Raw genomic sequence first — 17,561 nt, 5'->3', positions numbered from 1 at the left:
CAAATCTGAACATTTCAGCCTTACTCCATAGTTGCATGTGATGTGAATTACTGTAATGTACATCAAAATGCATAAGCAGCAGACCTCTAACTTTTAGTTTCTTTAGTACTCTCTGGTAAGAGCCTAACATTTTGTATCTGTATGCTTTGAATCAAAATAATATCAGCATTTCATTTTCATTATAAAATCAGTTTAATTTAAGATGCCTCTGATTTTCTCAAGTATACAGCAATAAGCCACCAGTTTTTATATTAGAAATGAAACTTTATACTATGAAAGGGAGTTAAGGATTCTCAGAAATATAGAAAAATATGGGATTTTGACAGGAGGATGATTCTGTAATAACATTTTGGTCATAATGGCTGAGCTAATTTTGTACCTTTTAAAAATATTTCCCATTATGTGGTGGTTTTTATATGTTACAAAAAAAATCAATACTGAAATACGTGATAACAATGACATTTCAATATCACCAAGAGGTTTAAAAATTAACAACCTGCTAAGACAAATGGGTACGCATTGTGGCTCTCTCAAGTTCTTGTTTCACGTTACTGTAGATTCATGAAAACAATGCCTTATCTTGCTGTGTTTGGACCTAGATTTTCACAGCCGTAAGTGCTACTTTTTTTAAAAGGAGATGCTGTTATTAAAACACTGAACTGTAATCCTGTGCAGGTCTCTTGCCAGTAGTGGATTCTGCTGCAGCCATAGAACTGAGAACAGAGCCAAATAAAATGGGATGTATTTCATCTGTGATTATTAATTTCTTAACCTGCAGTGGATGAGCATAAAGCACCTGCAGCTCAGTACTAATGAACAAGTGAGGAAGTACAAAGGTTGCTACCTAATCAATTTTTCCTCACATTATCTTGAACGGTACCCTACAAGGCATAAATGCACAAACTTGGTTGCACTGAGTTATAATATCTGAAGACAAAATCTCTTCTGTCTAAAAGGAGTGGAAAGATGGATGGCAGAGAAGCGGAAGGAAAAGTCTTGAGTGCTTTATCGACCCAACTGACATCCTGTGAACGGTAAGCAATAAAAATTTATTAAGAATTAGAAAAGTTGTTACGTTTTGCTGCCTTTCCCCCCATATTGCTAATGCCATAGAAAAAGCAAAATTCCCTTAAATGACATATTTAAAAATCTTGCAATTTTATTTGCATATAAAGGCCGCTAGATATAATATCACAATAAATTTAAAGAAACAACTGCTTTTCTAAATTCCATTAACAAGGTGACATAAAACAGAACAAAGCTCCATAGCATTTACAGTGGTAGAACAGAAATAACTATCTGCAACAATATTTTGTGCTAGCAAGATTGCATTTACACACAGTGCAAAATAAGAAAAAGGAAATAAGACAAGAAGAATATTTAAATATAAAGGACAACTAAGCCTTATTTTAGTTAGGCTTGATTGTATCCATTTGACTCTATACATGTCTGAACTACAACAAAGATTTAAATCAGGCTCTTGAAGGCCTTGAGAACTTGGCAAATGTGTCACATCCTTCATAATTTAGATGTGCTGTACAGCATAATTTTGCAGATGCTATACTGGCAATATTAAATTCCTAGCTTAGTTATAATGCACAAAAAATACATATATATATAAATTCATATTTAAAAGGAGTCCGCATTTACATTTTTTTTTTACTGTGTGAAATACCTGCTCTTTGCAGCTTTCATCCCCAGTTTTTAAAGCTAAAATAATTTAAAAAAGAAAAAAAAAGTAGGTATCACATACAGGCTGCGGCTATCTATATCAGTCTTTAACATATAAAAGTAGACAAACAACTAAGAAGTTTATTCTCCCCCTGCTGCATATTACTGTTAATAGGAAGAATTTTCAGTACATGCACACATATCAAGAGGTAAATGGACCCCTAAATCATGTTTGTGCTACTAAAAAAGTCTGATATAAATGGAGAGATGAAAAGCTAACATTTAGACCTAGGGAAAACAAAGACACTTAAAAAACCCCGACAATAACATAAGTTGTGCAAATTTGGGTGTTTTTAAATGCTGCCTATTTTTTAGCTTATAATATAATATTAAAATAAGGTCTCTCACTTATTAAAAGAAAGCTTGGCTGTCCTTCAGAGAACACTATAACAATTTACAATGGCGAGTTTATTGAAAAACAAAATTCATTTTACAAATTCACAATGCTTTATCAATTAAAAATGAATGCTGCATTTCCAAAAAGCACAACCTCTAACTTCTCCCTCTCTTTTGTACCAGCAATTTACAAAAAAAAAAAAAAAAAAACCCAAACACCCCTCCCCGATCCCCCAAACAAAATGCCCCTACGTAATTTTGAAATAAACATGTAAGAGAATGCAAGTTTTCTAATTAGAAAATGGCAGTTTATAGACCTTCCCAGTTCCAAATGTGCAGTAGTGCTTCAGGATCCTTGAGGGGTTGGAAGGTCAAATATAATTGGCGGATTGGTTGGCTGAAAGCTGACTGTACATGTTGAGGCATTGATGTATGTTGTGTAACCATCTGTCATAATGCCATAACCTGTAGGGAGAAAGTGTCACGCTTACTGTAAAATAAACAAACAATACTGCCCAGGGGCAGCTGCACTGAAAACTTGTTGTGGGATCAATGCATTGGAATAAAATTAAATTAATCCCTTCAAAATGACATACACTCCTGAAAGCTGCCACAAAGACTTATTTGAAAAAATACAATATACTGTATTTGAACCTAGAACGGATGCTTTTGTTTCATATACCCATTTTTTGCGGGCAGTCCTCTACTGCAACCGGATACAGCAAAAAGAGACAAAATCACACATGTACCTTTCCTAATTACTTAATTAGTGTCTCTTAGTTTGCATGCCTGTAATGTCACTTAGATAATGAAAGACCACTCAGGGCCAGAGATTTAGAAATAACTGCGGTTTTGTCTATAAAGAAAACCTTTTTGGGGAGTTCCAGTGAACTGAACCTTGTTAGCTTTCCCCATACATACTAGCCTTTACATACTAGCCTTATCATCCAATTCCTGATCATGGGGGGGGGGGGGGGGGGGGCTGCCAAGATTGTGAAACCTCAGAAACCTATTAGCAGGTTAAAAAAAAAAAAAGTTTCAGTAGCTTGGTTCTTCACTATGGATCATATATCTGACCAAAATTGTAACAGATGACACAGGAACAAAAGGTCAAGTGGCTTGGGGAGCAGCCACAGAGTGAAGGTTCAGCGAATATTTGCTTCATGCTCCTAAATGCTGCTGCAAAGTGTTTCTTTGAAAATTTCTGTCTAATAGCACAAGTACCAGTACAAGTGAACTGATCCAGTAGTGTAGGATACAGGTGTGTGTTTATTTCTAAGAAGCTACTCTAGAAAGCCTCCCCATAAAGATGAATCTGGCTAATTTAAAGGGAAGCTATGGCTACGACACCTTGAACTGGCACAAAAATCCAAATGTAGGAATGGACTTAACAGGAAGAAGACAATTAAAGACATTAAGTTCTTTACAAGGGGACCCATGAACATTGTAACTCAGGAAAGGAATCTCCTGCTATAAACACAATAGAGCACTGGAGGTCAATGGGTGACCACAGGGCTTAGGCAGAAAATGGAGGTAAAATTAAGTAGATGACTGCTTTTCATTACTAAAGGATCTTGGCAACTCTTTGCCAAATAAAAGCAGAAGAATTGAATATTAATCACAGGTCACTATCACAAGCTTTTTCAACATGCCAAGGATTAGACTCTCCAGTAACACCAGGGCATTAATTTCAGGATGCTGAAGACTGTTCTCAACCTAAACATCTGGCCAGCAATTCTCTCATTTGAACTAAGTGAGGGAGTAGCTGTAATGCCATTTCTGCTCTGGCCGCTGCCTTCTCTCCCACTTGCCATCAGGAATAGGATGGGAGAGAAGAGAGGGCTGTTTACTCGTAAGTCTGGGCAGGTGGAGCATACCATAGTGCCCCATTAAGTGACTCACAGGTGTTTCTAGGGTGGAAGAAAATGAATGATAATAGAAGTGCAGAAATTACAGAGAAGGCAGAAGCTCTCCTCTCAGAAACATTCCCTCAAGAAGGACAAGGAGATAGGGCTCCAGTTCTGTGCAAAACTTTGCCATTGTTTTCAGCTGACATCCACAGAAAGCTCACAAAGAGGCTAGAAAAGTCTAGGAAGACTTTGGCACCAAATGCTGGGTTTTTTTATTAGAGTTTCATGGAGAAAGAGAACTTCCCATTGCTAACCCACAGGGGAAAAATATTTTTCTTTTAAACCACCATGATACAGTACAGATCACTGCTGTCTGAAAGCTCAGATAAATACAGCTACCCACAGTGTCTATCAGAAAGAATAATCACTTCAGAATTGCTGCACTGTCTGCCTGTATTACTTTATTTATTTAAACTGGCAATTTTGATTTAGATCATCTCACAGTGGAAAAAACCTTGTTGTCATTGTTTTTACTTATCAACTGGGAAGAAAAACTGCATGACCAATATGTGTGTATCACATCCACTGATTTAATGGAATATGGTGTGTGTTCATATGAGCTGGATGAGAATTAATTGCCCCATAAGATAATGCTCTTCAGTAAGAAAGAAATAATAGCCAAGTGTTTCTCTTAAGTGAACCATTCCTTGGTCATCAGCCTAAATACCTGAACAGGATTTTGAAATTTTTTTTTTAGTATTCTTGTAAGAATAATTTTGATTATTCTCTTTCAGTATGTGCTACCATCCTCCTTATGAGATTCAAATATAAACATGGTTGCAACATGGTTCCTCAGTACTTTCTCATAAGATCTTGTATATTAAAATACCTTTCTCTCCCATCAACTTAACACTTTTAAGACTAAAAGTTTTGGCATCCAATGTGCCTACAAAAGCTGTAGCCAATTTGCATGCTTTAGCTGGGGGTCTTGTTGTATTCACTTACTAATATCCAAAGATTAATATTTATACAAAATACTCAATCTTTTCCTGGATGCATTAAAGTACTGCTATTCATGCCATTGTACTTAAGGTTGCATCATTATTTCCATTATAAACTCCTTACTTACAAATCTTTATAATCCAGGCATAAAATTCATTGCATGAAGTCATGAGGGCTTTGGAAAAACCAACAGTACTAGTTGAGAAAGCTGTTTTGTTTTTTGTTTTTTTCTTTTACAAAGTTCTCCAAATCTGTGAGCCTATGGAGAACCTAATTAGAGTCAATGGAGAAACCTCCGGGGGGAAAATATAAAGCACTTAATGTGTAATTTTGAATTCTAGGGTCACAAAGTCTTGCTCTCTCTCTCAGGCAGAACTCCTAGTATTTGTCTCACAGCAACATGAAAGCTGCAAAATTGTATTAAATATTTAAATATATCTAAAATGTATTCAATCTTTCATTCCCTTCCACTACCACAAACTGAGCTTATTGTTTCTGAAGCTTCACATTCTGCCCGACTTGGAACTGACAAGGGGGAAGTATCTGTTCTAAAATGAGACGCTGGAAGCTACCATACACAGTATGAACTGTATTACAGAATGCTTCTAGAAATGTATGCAAAGTGAGCTGTGGCAAGCTCTCATCCTGATCTCTGACTCAAGATGCCCTCCTTTCTGCTTTCCCTTATATGCTGAAGGAGGTGAGCTGAGACAGTAAGTTGTCTTCAATTTTTTTTCCCCTAACACCTTTCTTGGCTCCTGCATTTGGAATAATTGGAATAATTTTCAGTTTGGCTTGTATGTGTTGGGAATCTCATCTGTTTCTCTGAGCAAGTTTGTCAAAAATTGAATGGCTTTCAAATAACCTGTACAGAACAACCTTTGCACAGTGAAAGATGTAGGTGGCTAAAAGTAGCACATGTTCCCGAAGCAGTCTGTCTTAATTCTGGCATAAATTTGCAAAGCACTGTGTATGCAATCACTTCCCTCAGTTCCCTCTTTATTTTAGCCCAAAATGCCATTATCAGTTCACATCCTGAACAATGCACCATCGAAACGCACTTTGAAAATAGGCTCAGATCAAACAGGGGAGTAGCATTGCTCCTTACCTTCGTGAATTCCACCAAAGACATGGAGTTTGGGCCTTACTCGCCTCTGCACTGTGTTTAACAGTTCCACACAACCAACTCTCTGCAGCTCCTTTGGGACCCAGTCCCGAAAACCTGAGGGCAAAATGCAATCAATACTCTTAATGTTCTCTATTCAGATAAGGTTTTCATATAGTCTTTCAGGAAGTCATAATTCACTGAAGGTTTATTACATTATCTGTAATTGTAACCTGTCCATTAAAGCACACGATGGCTTTTAAGAAACTTCTCACTGTCACATTGTCTTCTGTAAGATTCCCCCCACACCTTACCTGCATTAATATTTTTCTGTATGTATGTGATTTGTTTTTTTAAATTATAGGCTCAAACTCATCTTCCACCTTGAAACCCCACGCTGCTGCTGCTGCTGCAGATTTTTCTTCCCTTTCTCCTGGCTCTTACAGCAGTCCGCTTCCCGAGCAAGCTAGGTGCTTACTCCAGAAACAAAATATATCATGAGGATCAGCTGTTCTATGACCCGATACCTCTGCCACCCCAAAGATTTAAAATACAGTCTTTGAGAGGACCATGGTGTGGGGTTACTTCCGAGTCCTCAGTCACCAACAATAGGCAATACAGCAAAATAGCTCCCAGCAGGCTAGTGCTAATTGACTACCTTTAAAATAAAAGCCACTTAGTTCTACAGATAATACAGAAAAATCCATAAAATTTGACACCAGTTATTACAGAAATCTGTTGTCTGCACTAACGCTGATAAGGATCAGAAGGGCAAGAAGAAGAAAAGGAGTATAAGGGAAATCAGGGACCAAATCCACCCGTGAGACTATTCTACTAACTTCAAATTAATTACACCTTATGCCAAGTTCATCCCAGGCAGTTAAAACACTTTGGGACATGAACTTGACTGAATTTTGGAGAGTATAAATAATCCAGTATATAAAGTCACAGCTCTACTTCTGTTAATATTTACATAATTTAAAAAATTTTGTGAATATTATCATGCAGGCTGAGATCCAGTCATCCTGATTTTAGGCACAGTACTAACACCTCATCTGTGTCTGTAGTTAAAATATGAGTGCAAATCTTTTGAAACTGAACTTCATAATCTCCATCAAAATCAAGACATAAGTACTCTTACTCAATTAAAGCATATATTAGTGTCTGCAGCATCACAGTATTTCTATATGAATCCAAATTTAGAGCAAATGGATTGGCAACCCATTTAAAATAGCATCCATGAAACATTAAATGTTTGTGGGTTTTTCTTTTTATTGGGGAAAATAAACAGATTAGAAGAATGTTACTCTAAGTGCTGGTTTTCAGTATCCAGTGCACTTTGCTGTCAGTGGGTGGTACATCACTGCTCTGTCGAAGCAGCAAGATGGCACTTCTAGTAAGCTTAGAGAGAACCTGCAGATCATCTTAACATTCTTTGAATAACATTAACTAAATAACATTTTCTAAGTAGTATTTAAAAAGTTCCTAGTAACTAGGATATAAAAGGAGCAATAAGTATGTTATTGGCCAAAAATTTTCTTCAGTTTCTTTTCTTTTTCCTTTTTTTTTTTCTTTTTAGCTCTGCTTAGATTACTGACTCTTAACTTAGTGTGATACAGTACATAAGCACACATTAATACCTGACTCCACATTCACTGCGAAACTCTATGAGAGCACTGAGCCAGCCTCGTAGCATTTAAATGCTTTTTCATATTGGTACAACACAGTTCTGAAAAATTTTTTTTATATCCACTACCATCTCAAAAGTCAGTGAGGATACCCATATCTACATGTGATGACCCTTTGGATTACAAAAGAATTTACTAAAACCCTGACAAAATCAGTCTATTAACAAGAACAGTAATGCAGGAGGGACTGACAAACGTTCTCATCCTGATAAGCCAGATTTATAAAAGACAGATTCTCTGTTGTTGTAAACCAACTGAATTTCCACTGAAGTTAATAAAGCTATAACAATTTCTACCAACTGAGGATACGGTCCTAGACTGCTTGCCACGTATGTCTTGCAGAAAAGCAGTAAATAATGTGTGATATGGTATTGTGGGGTACAGAATGGGAAAATCAGTAGGAAGTTTCAAATGGTTTAGTGAAAGCTTTAATGACCTTAGACATGCCAAAGCTGAGTACTTCTACCTCTGCCGAATGATCATCTTACTCTCTTTTTTAGACAATCAGAACTTAGTTTTTGCAGAATTAAAATGGGGATCAGTGGAATTACTCATTAATAAGGCAAGCAAAATCTAACTAAATGAAAAACTTCAACTAATTAATGAAAAAACAAGTTATGCATTCATATACTTGCGCTCATCTGTCATTAGTTTGAGTATAGAACAATTATCTGAGGGCATAATTTTATTCCTTCACAAATGTACTATAAGCCAAATAGAATATGTAACAGTATCTTTAAAGAAACTTTTTACAAAGTTGAAAAGGAAACTGTCAAGGGAAAAAAGTAATTACGTATTCTTTAAGATACTAAAACCTTAAAGAAACATACTATGGCAGAGCAAAAATATTTTAGTCAATCTCTGAAAAATCATATAGGATTGGAAACTGTTTGTCAGATGAATATGGTTCTTAAATAAAATGCCAAACTCTAATGGCTGTGGAATCGCATGTTTGATTTTCCCTGGCTTGACTAAAACAGAAAATGTAATTTAAAAACACCTGGAAGCTCAGCAGATCTGCTAAGCCTAATCATCACAGTAGACTTCTTTCAGACAGATCTTTTAATTCATAGTTTTGAGTTAAGGTGCCATTACTATACTCCTAGCATTACTAGTTTTGCTTATTTTGAAAGTAAAATTATCATGCAAAAATCACACACAGTTTTTGCTTCACTTACCAAGGGGAGGTCCATGCGTCATTAGTATATCAATACCTTCAGGGATAAGGTTCCACTTGTCTAGCAAAGACTGACCTCTGGGTAGGTTAAAGCCCCATCCATTAAACCATGGTGTCCTTTGGGGGAAAATAAGATGAACTGTATCAATCTAAACTAAAAATCGCTTCCCTACTTTCATTTTCTGAATTAAACTGGTTCAAATGCATACATACACTAATCTGTATGTCTGAATTCAGATTAGTATCCTGTCCTCTTTATATTTCAAGAGTATTAAGCCCTAGGGCATTTATCCACCACAGAGGAAAGGAAAAGTCAAAATAACCCAGTCTAAATCTAAAGCTTTTTTCAAAGCTTGGGGATGTTCAAACATAAGAACTTGTACCAAAACTGAGAAAGAAAAAAAAAATCCCCATGTTTTTGGAGGCAAGAAACAATTACTTACAGCAGAAAGCATCCAATGGATCACAGTTTGACAGAAAGGCTGTATAATGCTATCATCATGAGCACTGTCTGTACCACAATATTTCACCAAATTCAAGCTTACTTTTTCCAGTAGTTCTAATATCACAGCATTTTCATGAGACTTGGCTTTGAGCCCTTGATCATACAGTGTTTGGCCTCATGGTAATCGCCTCATTTAAAATACCTTAGTATTCCTTAAGGAAAACAGAGATCCTCAGTTCCCTCCATCATAGCAGAGCATTGTTCCGAGACACTTGTTTATCCATCAACGCAGGAACATAGGGATGAAGTGTATTTTATAGGAATAATTTTTCTGAGAGGTTTTAGAATCAATGTATAATAGCAAAATTGAGCAGTTTTGATGCAGGTATAATATAACAAAGCCTTTATCAGGTAAGTCTAGAGAGCAACTGTTCCAAAGAGATAATATAATATTTACATCTGTTACTAAGTGTAATAATTTTTATACTTTTCATCCATGCGTTTCCTGTCTGTTCTGTTAGACAACAGAATTAGGCTAGGTTGTTTCATATGCTATGCAGGGTACTCCCTTTCTAGCACTAGTTTTTTGGGGCCTTCCTGCTTAGGGTTCAGGTTACTTCTGCAGTCTTCCAGCTACTGCAGTACTGAAAAGAAAAGGTTTATTTTTACTGCAAGTTAAGGAAAAGCATTCCTATCAAATAAGAGTTAGTTAAGAGCTCTACATCACTTCACTGTGTCATCTGCCTCCTGCACCCTTTAAGTCATGCATACTTTCAGTCCCACATACGCATCTAAGTGAAAATCTCCTGTTGAGAATACATCTCTATTTAATTCTTGTTTTTTTGTAATTACAGTACTTTGTTCACAGGAGACAATAATATGACCAATGAAGAGTTTACCCAGATCTACGTATATTCTGAATTCCTGACAATCAGCAGTATGTGAAAACAAAAGGCTCTATTAATAGGTGCAGTAAGGTCACTGGTGCCTTAGTAACAAATAATAAGCATACCATTCTTCCATGTAGTCCTACAGAACTAACACTACACATACACAAGATCCCGTTCAGCTTAGTAAACGTTCTGATTCTTGGATGAACACTACCAAAACTGAGAGAAATGAAAATTCAGTATTAAACATTTTATCTAAGCTATGGGTTGCTCATAAACATGGCAAAGAAACTTCAGCTCTCAGTGTGGGCTCATTCTGAATCCACTGAAATAATTTTAGAAAAGAAGATCTTATGTTGTAAAATAAGGTCAGTGCACCTCAGAGGAGGTTTGTATGTAACTGCATTAAGACTGAAGCATGTGCCTTAACTTTACCTAAATCACAAGTGTTTTTGCTTTTCTTTAGTTCAGCTTTCTGAAACACAGCTAAATTAGATATCAGCTTTTCCTTTCCTGGGTTTTAACATATCGAGATGATTGTAATTCTCAGGGCTCCAGTTAAAAGTTGAAATATGATTTGGCTAAATATCAGCTGCTTAAAAAAAGCAAACACACACAGCATAGGTTGAACTTTTCACTATCAATTAATGATTCTTTCCCCACTTTCATTTCTCCTGCAGATAATACTGTAGTTATTATACCATAGTTAAACCTGAAATATGAAACCACATCTATGATCTCACAGGAGCTCTTTGGAGACTACAGCCACAAGAAGTCTGGATTTGTCTGCATGTTTTTTATTTTATTTTATTCTTTAGCACTGGGGGAGGAAGGCAAGAATCTGAATTCCAATATATTCTTCATTCTCCAGCTTCAGTAATTAGCTGTGACTAACAGACACCACATGGGAATCCACTTGTGAGAAAACTTTACAAAAAACGTCTCCAATATGCAGCATGTGCACAAAAAAAAACAGTAAAATATTTAATATACTAAATATAGTCACAAGAAATTAATAAATACTGTACATAGGGAAGAAGAGAGGGTGTGAATGAAAGAACACCTGGATTACAGATTTAGATTTCACTCTCTGAAACAGGCATTTAAAACTTGAACCTATAGTACGTATTCAAAGAAACTACTGCACCCTGGCTAAGCAAACTGACCCATGGCATGCATTGGCCCATGCATTTTTGAGGGGTTTCAGGCCTTGCTAGAAAGCCAGCAGGAAACAGAATGTGTCCAGCACAGCGCCAGTAAGAAAAATGGCTTCATGGCACAGATTCAGGTTTAGATGAGATCACAAGAAAGGTCACCCAATGTTTGCACTGTGCTGTGTTGCAGTGCAGGCGAAATGGAATTGACGGAGTGTGAATCCCTGGAGCGGACAGATGAATTGCTGTTTACCCCCAGCAAACTGTAAATGTGTGTAGTAAAGATAGACTGTAGTGTAGGGAGGTAGCATTCTATCAAGGGTCTTTATTACTCATTCTGTATTGGATAGGGATAGTTTATTTCTATTATTGCTTTTTTCTGCATGCATGAGAGTTAGGTATATTCATACTTACCTTTTAAATAATTTAGAGGGGAAAAAAAGGTGCACATAGTTACATGCCCTCTACATCATCTTCCTGGGCTGATTACTTATTAAAAGAAAACACTGCAGATGAAGAAAGAAGTGTCTACAATCAGCTTTTGCTAGACCCACCTATGGTAAATTGCCATCCAGGGCAAAGAATTAGTAAAGGCTACCAAGTCTGACACATTTTTCTTTCCTATAAGTTTTAAGTAAAAAAGTTTAGTTAACTAATGAAAACATTAATAGCATAATTCATTTTTAAATACCTGACAAGAAAAGAAATAAACTGCTGAATAATGCCAGAAGGAAGGCTCAAACCTAAAAAACACAAGGATTGGTAAAAAGAGATTACAAATGATTTTGTCATTCTATGTTCGATGGACCAGAACACTTCCTCATACACCGTGTACAGCACGCCATGGGTCCCACTGACCCTGCAGCTCAGCCAAAGGCCAAGAGTACCTAATTTAGCCCCTGCTAGCCAGAATCACACCGCACATCGCAGCATCTTTCACACGCCATGAAACTGCCATTATAGTTCTTGATCCATGGCTCACCTGACAGCTCAACCCTCCCATGACTGCAAAGCTTCCTTATCATTTAGCAATAGCAGTTATCCTGGCATCAGATGTGTCACAGAGAATATCCCAAACAAAGGCAGACACCTGGCCAATTTTTACTCTCTTCAGTTCTTCATTTCTACCCGGGAATCCCCACAGATTCCTCTCCACCTGGCATTTTGGAGGATGCTTTTTCTGCAATTAAAAGAATGGTTATGCAGTAGGCCACATATTATCTTCACACCTTGTGCTGCAAGAGACACACACGTCACTTGACATACTACCAAGAAGGAAAAGATCTTAAGCTTCGTGATAAGACTTGCCTCCCTTTGCAGGTGCATTGTAAGATCTGCATGACAAGAAAAACAAATCCATCCGCCTTTAAACACAGAGAGGGCTGACTCCAGCAGGTGATCAGATTTCCCTTTCCCCAAGTAATTTTACAGTGTGTTTTACTATTTTACTATGACATTTTTTTAAGAAAGTGGATTGACAGAGCGTTATTTCATGACACAAACTTCAGAGGACAAAAATCACAAACACTCCTTGGCGTATGCATCTCAGAAGCAACATAGTCACATGGTGAAAGAGAAGATACAAGACCGTGGTCAAGTTCATTCAACTGATATGAGAATTTCAACTTCTTCTGGAACTTCAGTATTTTTTTTAAAGATGGTGTCTCCTACCATCTGTTTTCCTTCTCTTTTCTGACAAGTGGTTCATGAATTTAATTACAGTTAAGTTCAGCAACTCAAAAGGTAAATGTATAATGAGACATTCTGAATTCAGGTTTTCCTTTTACTTCCACTAGTCTTAGCCAGGAGTAAATCCAATTATGTCAATGAAGTTACTTCTAAACAAAAGTAGAATAAATACTTTTTCTATTTTTAATCACGTGTATTTATTAATTTTCCAGGCCTTCCGGAAAGCCTCAGTTTTATCTTTAATTCCAACAAGCAAAGTGCACAGGAGGCAAAAGTCTCAGTCTGTTCCCTTCTACAGGACAATAGCAGAGGGAGTGTCTAAAAGGTATTGCAGCAGGAAGCACTTGTGCACAACTAACAACAATAATGAAATGCTCTATATTTTTGTCGGCATTTAAAGCAAACACAGAAACCTAGATTGCTGGGGAAAGAGACAGTTCTATTAGCAGAACAAAAATGACAGGACACTAAATACGCATTCCTAGAATTGTTCAATTACACGACTAGCCTACAAACATATCCCCAAAGTATCTATTCAAGGTCTACGTGAAAGCTGTAGCAGCGCAGGGGACCTAGCACTGAACAAACTGCAAGGGAAAAAAGTGACCTTTGTGCACAGAAAAGCCTTCAGTATTCCTCCCTCCGCCCCCAGCGCAGCACACCAGTGTTTGCCAAGGCGGGGAAGCACACGCGCCACCACTCGCCAGTCACTCAATGAACAGAGCGTGCCTGGTGGGAATACACAAAAAGTGATTGTAGCACAGGGCGAGGAGAAAGGAGGAGAGTGTGTGTAGTCATGAAAACAAAAGGTTGAGTAGGGCAAGTGTAGGATGTATTAAGTAAGCACATTTTACAGGATAAAAGCTCTATAAAGGCTCTGAAACTTGCTTTCAGCTCTACAAAAGCAATTTTGATTAAGCTCTTTCTTATAGTGAATATTCAAATACTAGCTTATAATGTAACAAGAACAACAAAAACTTAAAGCCTAAATATATTTCCTAAATGTGCTTGTTATAGGTAATCCTGTGATATCAGTAAAGGACACGATCAGGTGGTTCTAGCCCTATTTCATGTCCACTAGCATTTAGCTGCTTGCTGTGCCTCAGTGTCCCATTTGGGAAGTGAGGATAATAATACACAACCTACAGCAGCCTCATGGGGTGCAGTTCCTTGGGGTTTTGCTTTTACCTTGCATCTTTAAACAACCGAAGCTCTCAAGGGGAAGCTGTTATGCAATGTGGGTGATGAGCACTGTGACTGTTTTAGCCATGTTACTTGTCTGTATCTCCTCAATACTGAAGTATATAGAATCCAGGCACATGTGCAAGTCTCTAAAACATAGTTCTGCTGTTTGTATAATGTTACAAAAAGCTGAAGCCTGAACAGCTGGTAATTTTTTTTGCGGGTATTAGCTGTCTCTTTCAACTTGCGTACTACAATCTCTAAACATTTGTGTTTTGTCTAAATAAAAAAAACATTTAAGAAATCTAACCCACACACATCCACTATGTTTGGAAGGAAAGACTCCACACAGTACCTTTTCTCTACAAAGCAGTCCTCCACAGTGAAAAGTTGCAGCAAGCCCTGCATCACCATTTAGCTGGTGTGAGCTGGTGTACTCCTTGCAGCAAGCTGGTCTAGATTTCTACCTTGGATGAGTATGAACAAGTAAGTGGAGGTTCTAGCTCGGACTCCTTTCAGACAGAGATCTGCGCTCGACTTCTGAGAGGTAACAAAGAAATAGCTAGGTCCTCAACTGCTGCAATTCAGCAAATTCCACCAATCTGCTGATCTGCACCAGATTATCTCCTAAAACAGCAGCAGATACAGGAGTAAGGGCAGCCTTAGCCCTCTGTATGATTGGAAAACTGTATGTGGTAAGAATTCCCTTCTGCAGCTTGCAGTTTTTCCATCTCTTACTCTCTGCACATCTCTGACTTTGCTGCCTCCAGGCTGCCCCAACTTTTATTGACAGGTGATTGAGTTCTATTCCTATATCTGCAGCCTCCTAATTCTGTGGATATAGACATATTTGGCCTCTCAAATGATCCACTCTTCTATGTTAAGAACAGCTAGTGATGCATTTCACAGGAGGAGCACAAAACATCTGCTCCGTTCACATGTTCTGTGTTAACAATACCAGAGTACAACAAAAAGTATTGAAGATCACAACGTGTCTTCTTCAGAAGAATGTCTTCTGTGATGAAGATGTGTTTAAAAACAAAAAAGGAAGAAGCTGTGGAAGGAACACATGACAACATGCCAGGGTTTAAGACATTTAAAGTCAAAGGAGCAGACAGGAGATTAAGATGCCAGAAGTCACATGGAGAATCACAAGATATGGAGAAGGTAGAGATAAAGTGCCCCTGAGGACAGGAGGAAAGAACATGGAAAGCCACAGAGGAGACAACTCTAGGAAGCAAGCAGCTACTGGAAAGTGGAGGAAAGGAGTAGATGAATTTTTCAAGTTTGTGACTCAGAAAACCTTTGGTTAAGGTGAAGTGCTCATCATAGAAGAAATTTTCCCCAAATCCTCTGAGGTCTTCCAATCCCTGACTGTACTGTGATTATTTTATTTAGGGCTTTACTTCATGAGATCTGGGAGATACTTCAATATCTCCAAATTACAAGGATAATTCAAACTTGAATCAAGGGCTAATTTCATTCTACTTCTTTTCCCTGCACTGTGACAGCAGCGCAGATGTACAAGCACTGGGCCTGACCAATTCACAGAACCACTTCTGGTTCCAAAGTGGGCACAGAGATGCTGCAGTATTGAAGAGAGCTGCAGTTTCTCAAAGTTTTATAGTAGAATTTTGTGACCTTTGCAGAAACAAAGAGGAAGGGACTCACTGACCCAGAAACTCACCACAATATAAGACGAATGGGGATAGGCCAGCAGGAGGAGGAAAGAAAAAACAGCAGCTGGCTGAAAACTTGCTTCAGATTTGCACAGTAAATGTGCACACTACAGGGTGATGGGTTGGATGCCCAGTTTCTTCCAGTAAACATGATCATATTACACTACTTGTAATACATCTTAAATTAATTTTCTACATGCCTCTTATCATCCATGCAAGAAATATAAATTGACAGAGCTTCCATCCCAGGTAGATCTGCAAGAGAATTTTATTAGTAGCTCTGTTTCTGCAGAGACGACACAAATGAAGGTAAAGCAAAAGCAGGGAAGTAACCCCCTCATACACACACACTTGTGCATGTTTTGGATCCACTAGAAGCCTGGAGATGCAAAGGTGGGGGGAGAGAGAAAAAAAGATAACATGTAAAAAAGCAAAACCTGCACAGAGGTAAACTGCACCTAGTAGCTTCTGTTGAATTTTATGAAGAAAAAAAAAAAAGTTGCATTCAAAAAAATAATAATTAAAGTTGGTTGTCTTTAAAACTAACTACATTCAGTGAATTATGAAAGAAATGTTGCCAAATACAAGCTGGCATAACAAATAAAACTCCACTCAGAATAAAAGAAGCTATGCCTGCCTGCCCTACTGGTGAATTTGGCTCTTGTTCCTAAGAAGCAGCCTCTAGAAATATGTTTTTGAATGCTGCTTAAAACAGAATTCTTCAGCATCACTAGAGAGAGACTGTAGTTCCTCTGAAATGCTGTATTAGTCATAAAACAACAGGGTTGCTTAAGCAACGGTAAATGCTTAAGTCACAAACTAGAAGAATTCCAGAAATATACTTCTATGCAGTGTTTCAGCACCTTTACATAACTTTACATCCGCACCATGTGCCACGGCTAACATACGTACCTCAATGCTGAATCTTTCCCCAGAGAGCTGGTTTTGGCTGGGACTCCTCCGATCCCCTGAGCCAATGTAAGAACTCACTGCTGCCCAGAGAGGTGCCACTTCCTTCCCACCCCAGCTCCTGCAGTCACCTGCCATGTCCTTATACTAGCTCCAGGTCGTGCAGGCCCTTTCATGGGCTGATTTGCAGAAAACGCAGGAGGAAAAAAAAAAAGTTTTCTTCCCCCCCTCCCCCCTTTTTTAAACTTATACTGTCTCCTGAAAGGGTCAGATGAGCTCCAAAGAGAAGAGGGAGGCACCGCAGCCAGCTGGCAGGAGAAGGGGCACAAGGAAAAGCAAGACCTTCAGCAGCAGCAGCTCAGCTGCTCCAGGAAAAGGCAGCGTCCGGGGAGGCTTCACGGCCAGCAGAGCCCCCCAGCACACTGTCGTCCAAAGCAGCAGGCCAGGCCCTGTCTCCTCATCACCCTCATATGTTCCTGTTGTTTCCCTCGTGTGTTTCTGACTGGGGAACCCATTCAGCTCACTAAACTGGAAGAAAACTAACCCAGAAGAAAAAAGAAAAAAGGGTGAGCACTTTTCTGCTGTCGAGCAGGTTGGTTGGGTGAGCAAGTGTGCAGAAGGGGAGGGATGGCTGAAGCTGTGCAGCAGAGAGAAGGCAATACCACTTGTGGTGACAACAAACCAGCAGCTGGGCTCCCCCATCTTGGCAAAGCTCAGCCTGAGG

The 17,561-nt window shown here is 38.3% G+C and overlaps 1 protein-coding gene across 4 annotated transcripts in view; it reads right to left on the bottom strand.

The window, feature by feature from the left end:
* Positions 1-1,134: 1,134 nt before the first annotated feature.
* The window catches only part of MPPED2 (metallophosphoesterase domain containing 2), a 112,091-nt gene continuing 95,664 nt past the window's right edge, over positions 1,135-17,561 (bottom strand). For all 4 annotated transcript variants that reach the window (XM_067296211.1, XM_067296212.1, XM_013959516.2 and 1 more), the window contains exons 5-7: positions 8,891-9,006; positions 6,028-6,141; positions 1,135-2,532 (exon numbers count right to left, since the gene is read on the bottom strand). In XM_067296211.1, the coding sequence (XP_067152312.1) occupies positions 2,414-2,532; positions 6,028-6,141; positions 8,891-9,006 (349 nt within the window). In that variant the 3' untranslated portion in view covers positions 1,135-2,413. The remainder of the gene's footprint in view (positions 2,533-6,027; positions 6,142-8,890; positions 9,007-17,561) is intronic.

This window comes from Apteryx mantelli, chromosome 4, assembly GCF_036417845.1.
Source record: "Apteryx mantelli isolate bAptMan1 chromosome 4, bAptMan1.hap1, whole genome shotgun sequence".
Taxonomy (NCBI): Eukaryota; Metazoa; Chordata; class Aves; order Apterygiformes; family Apterygidae; genus Apteryx; species Apteryx mantelli.
The sequence above is the reverse complement of the archived record's forward strand: the minus strand, read 5'-3'. Positions and strand labels throughout refer to the sequence as shown.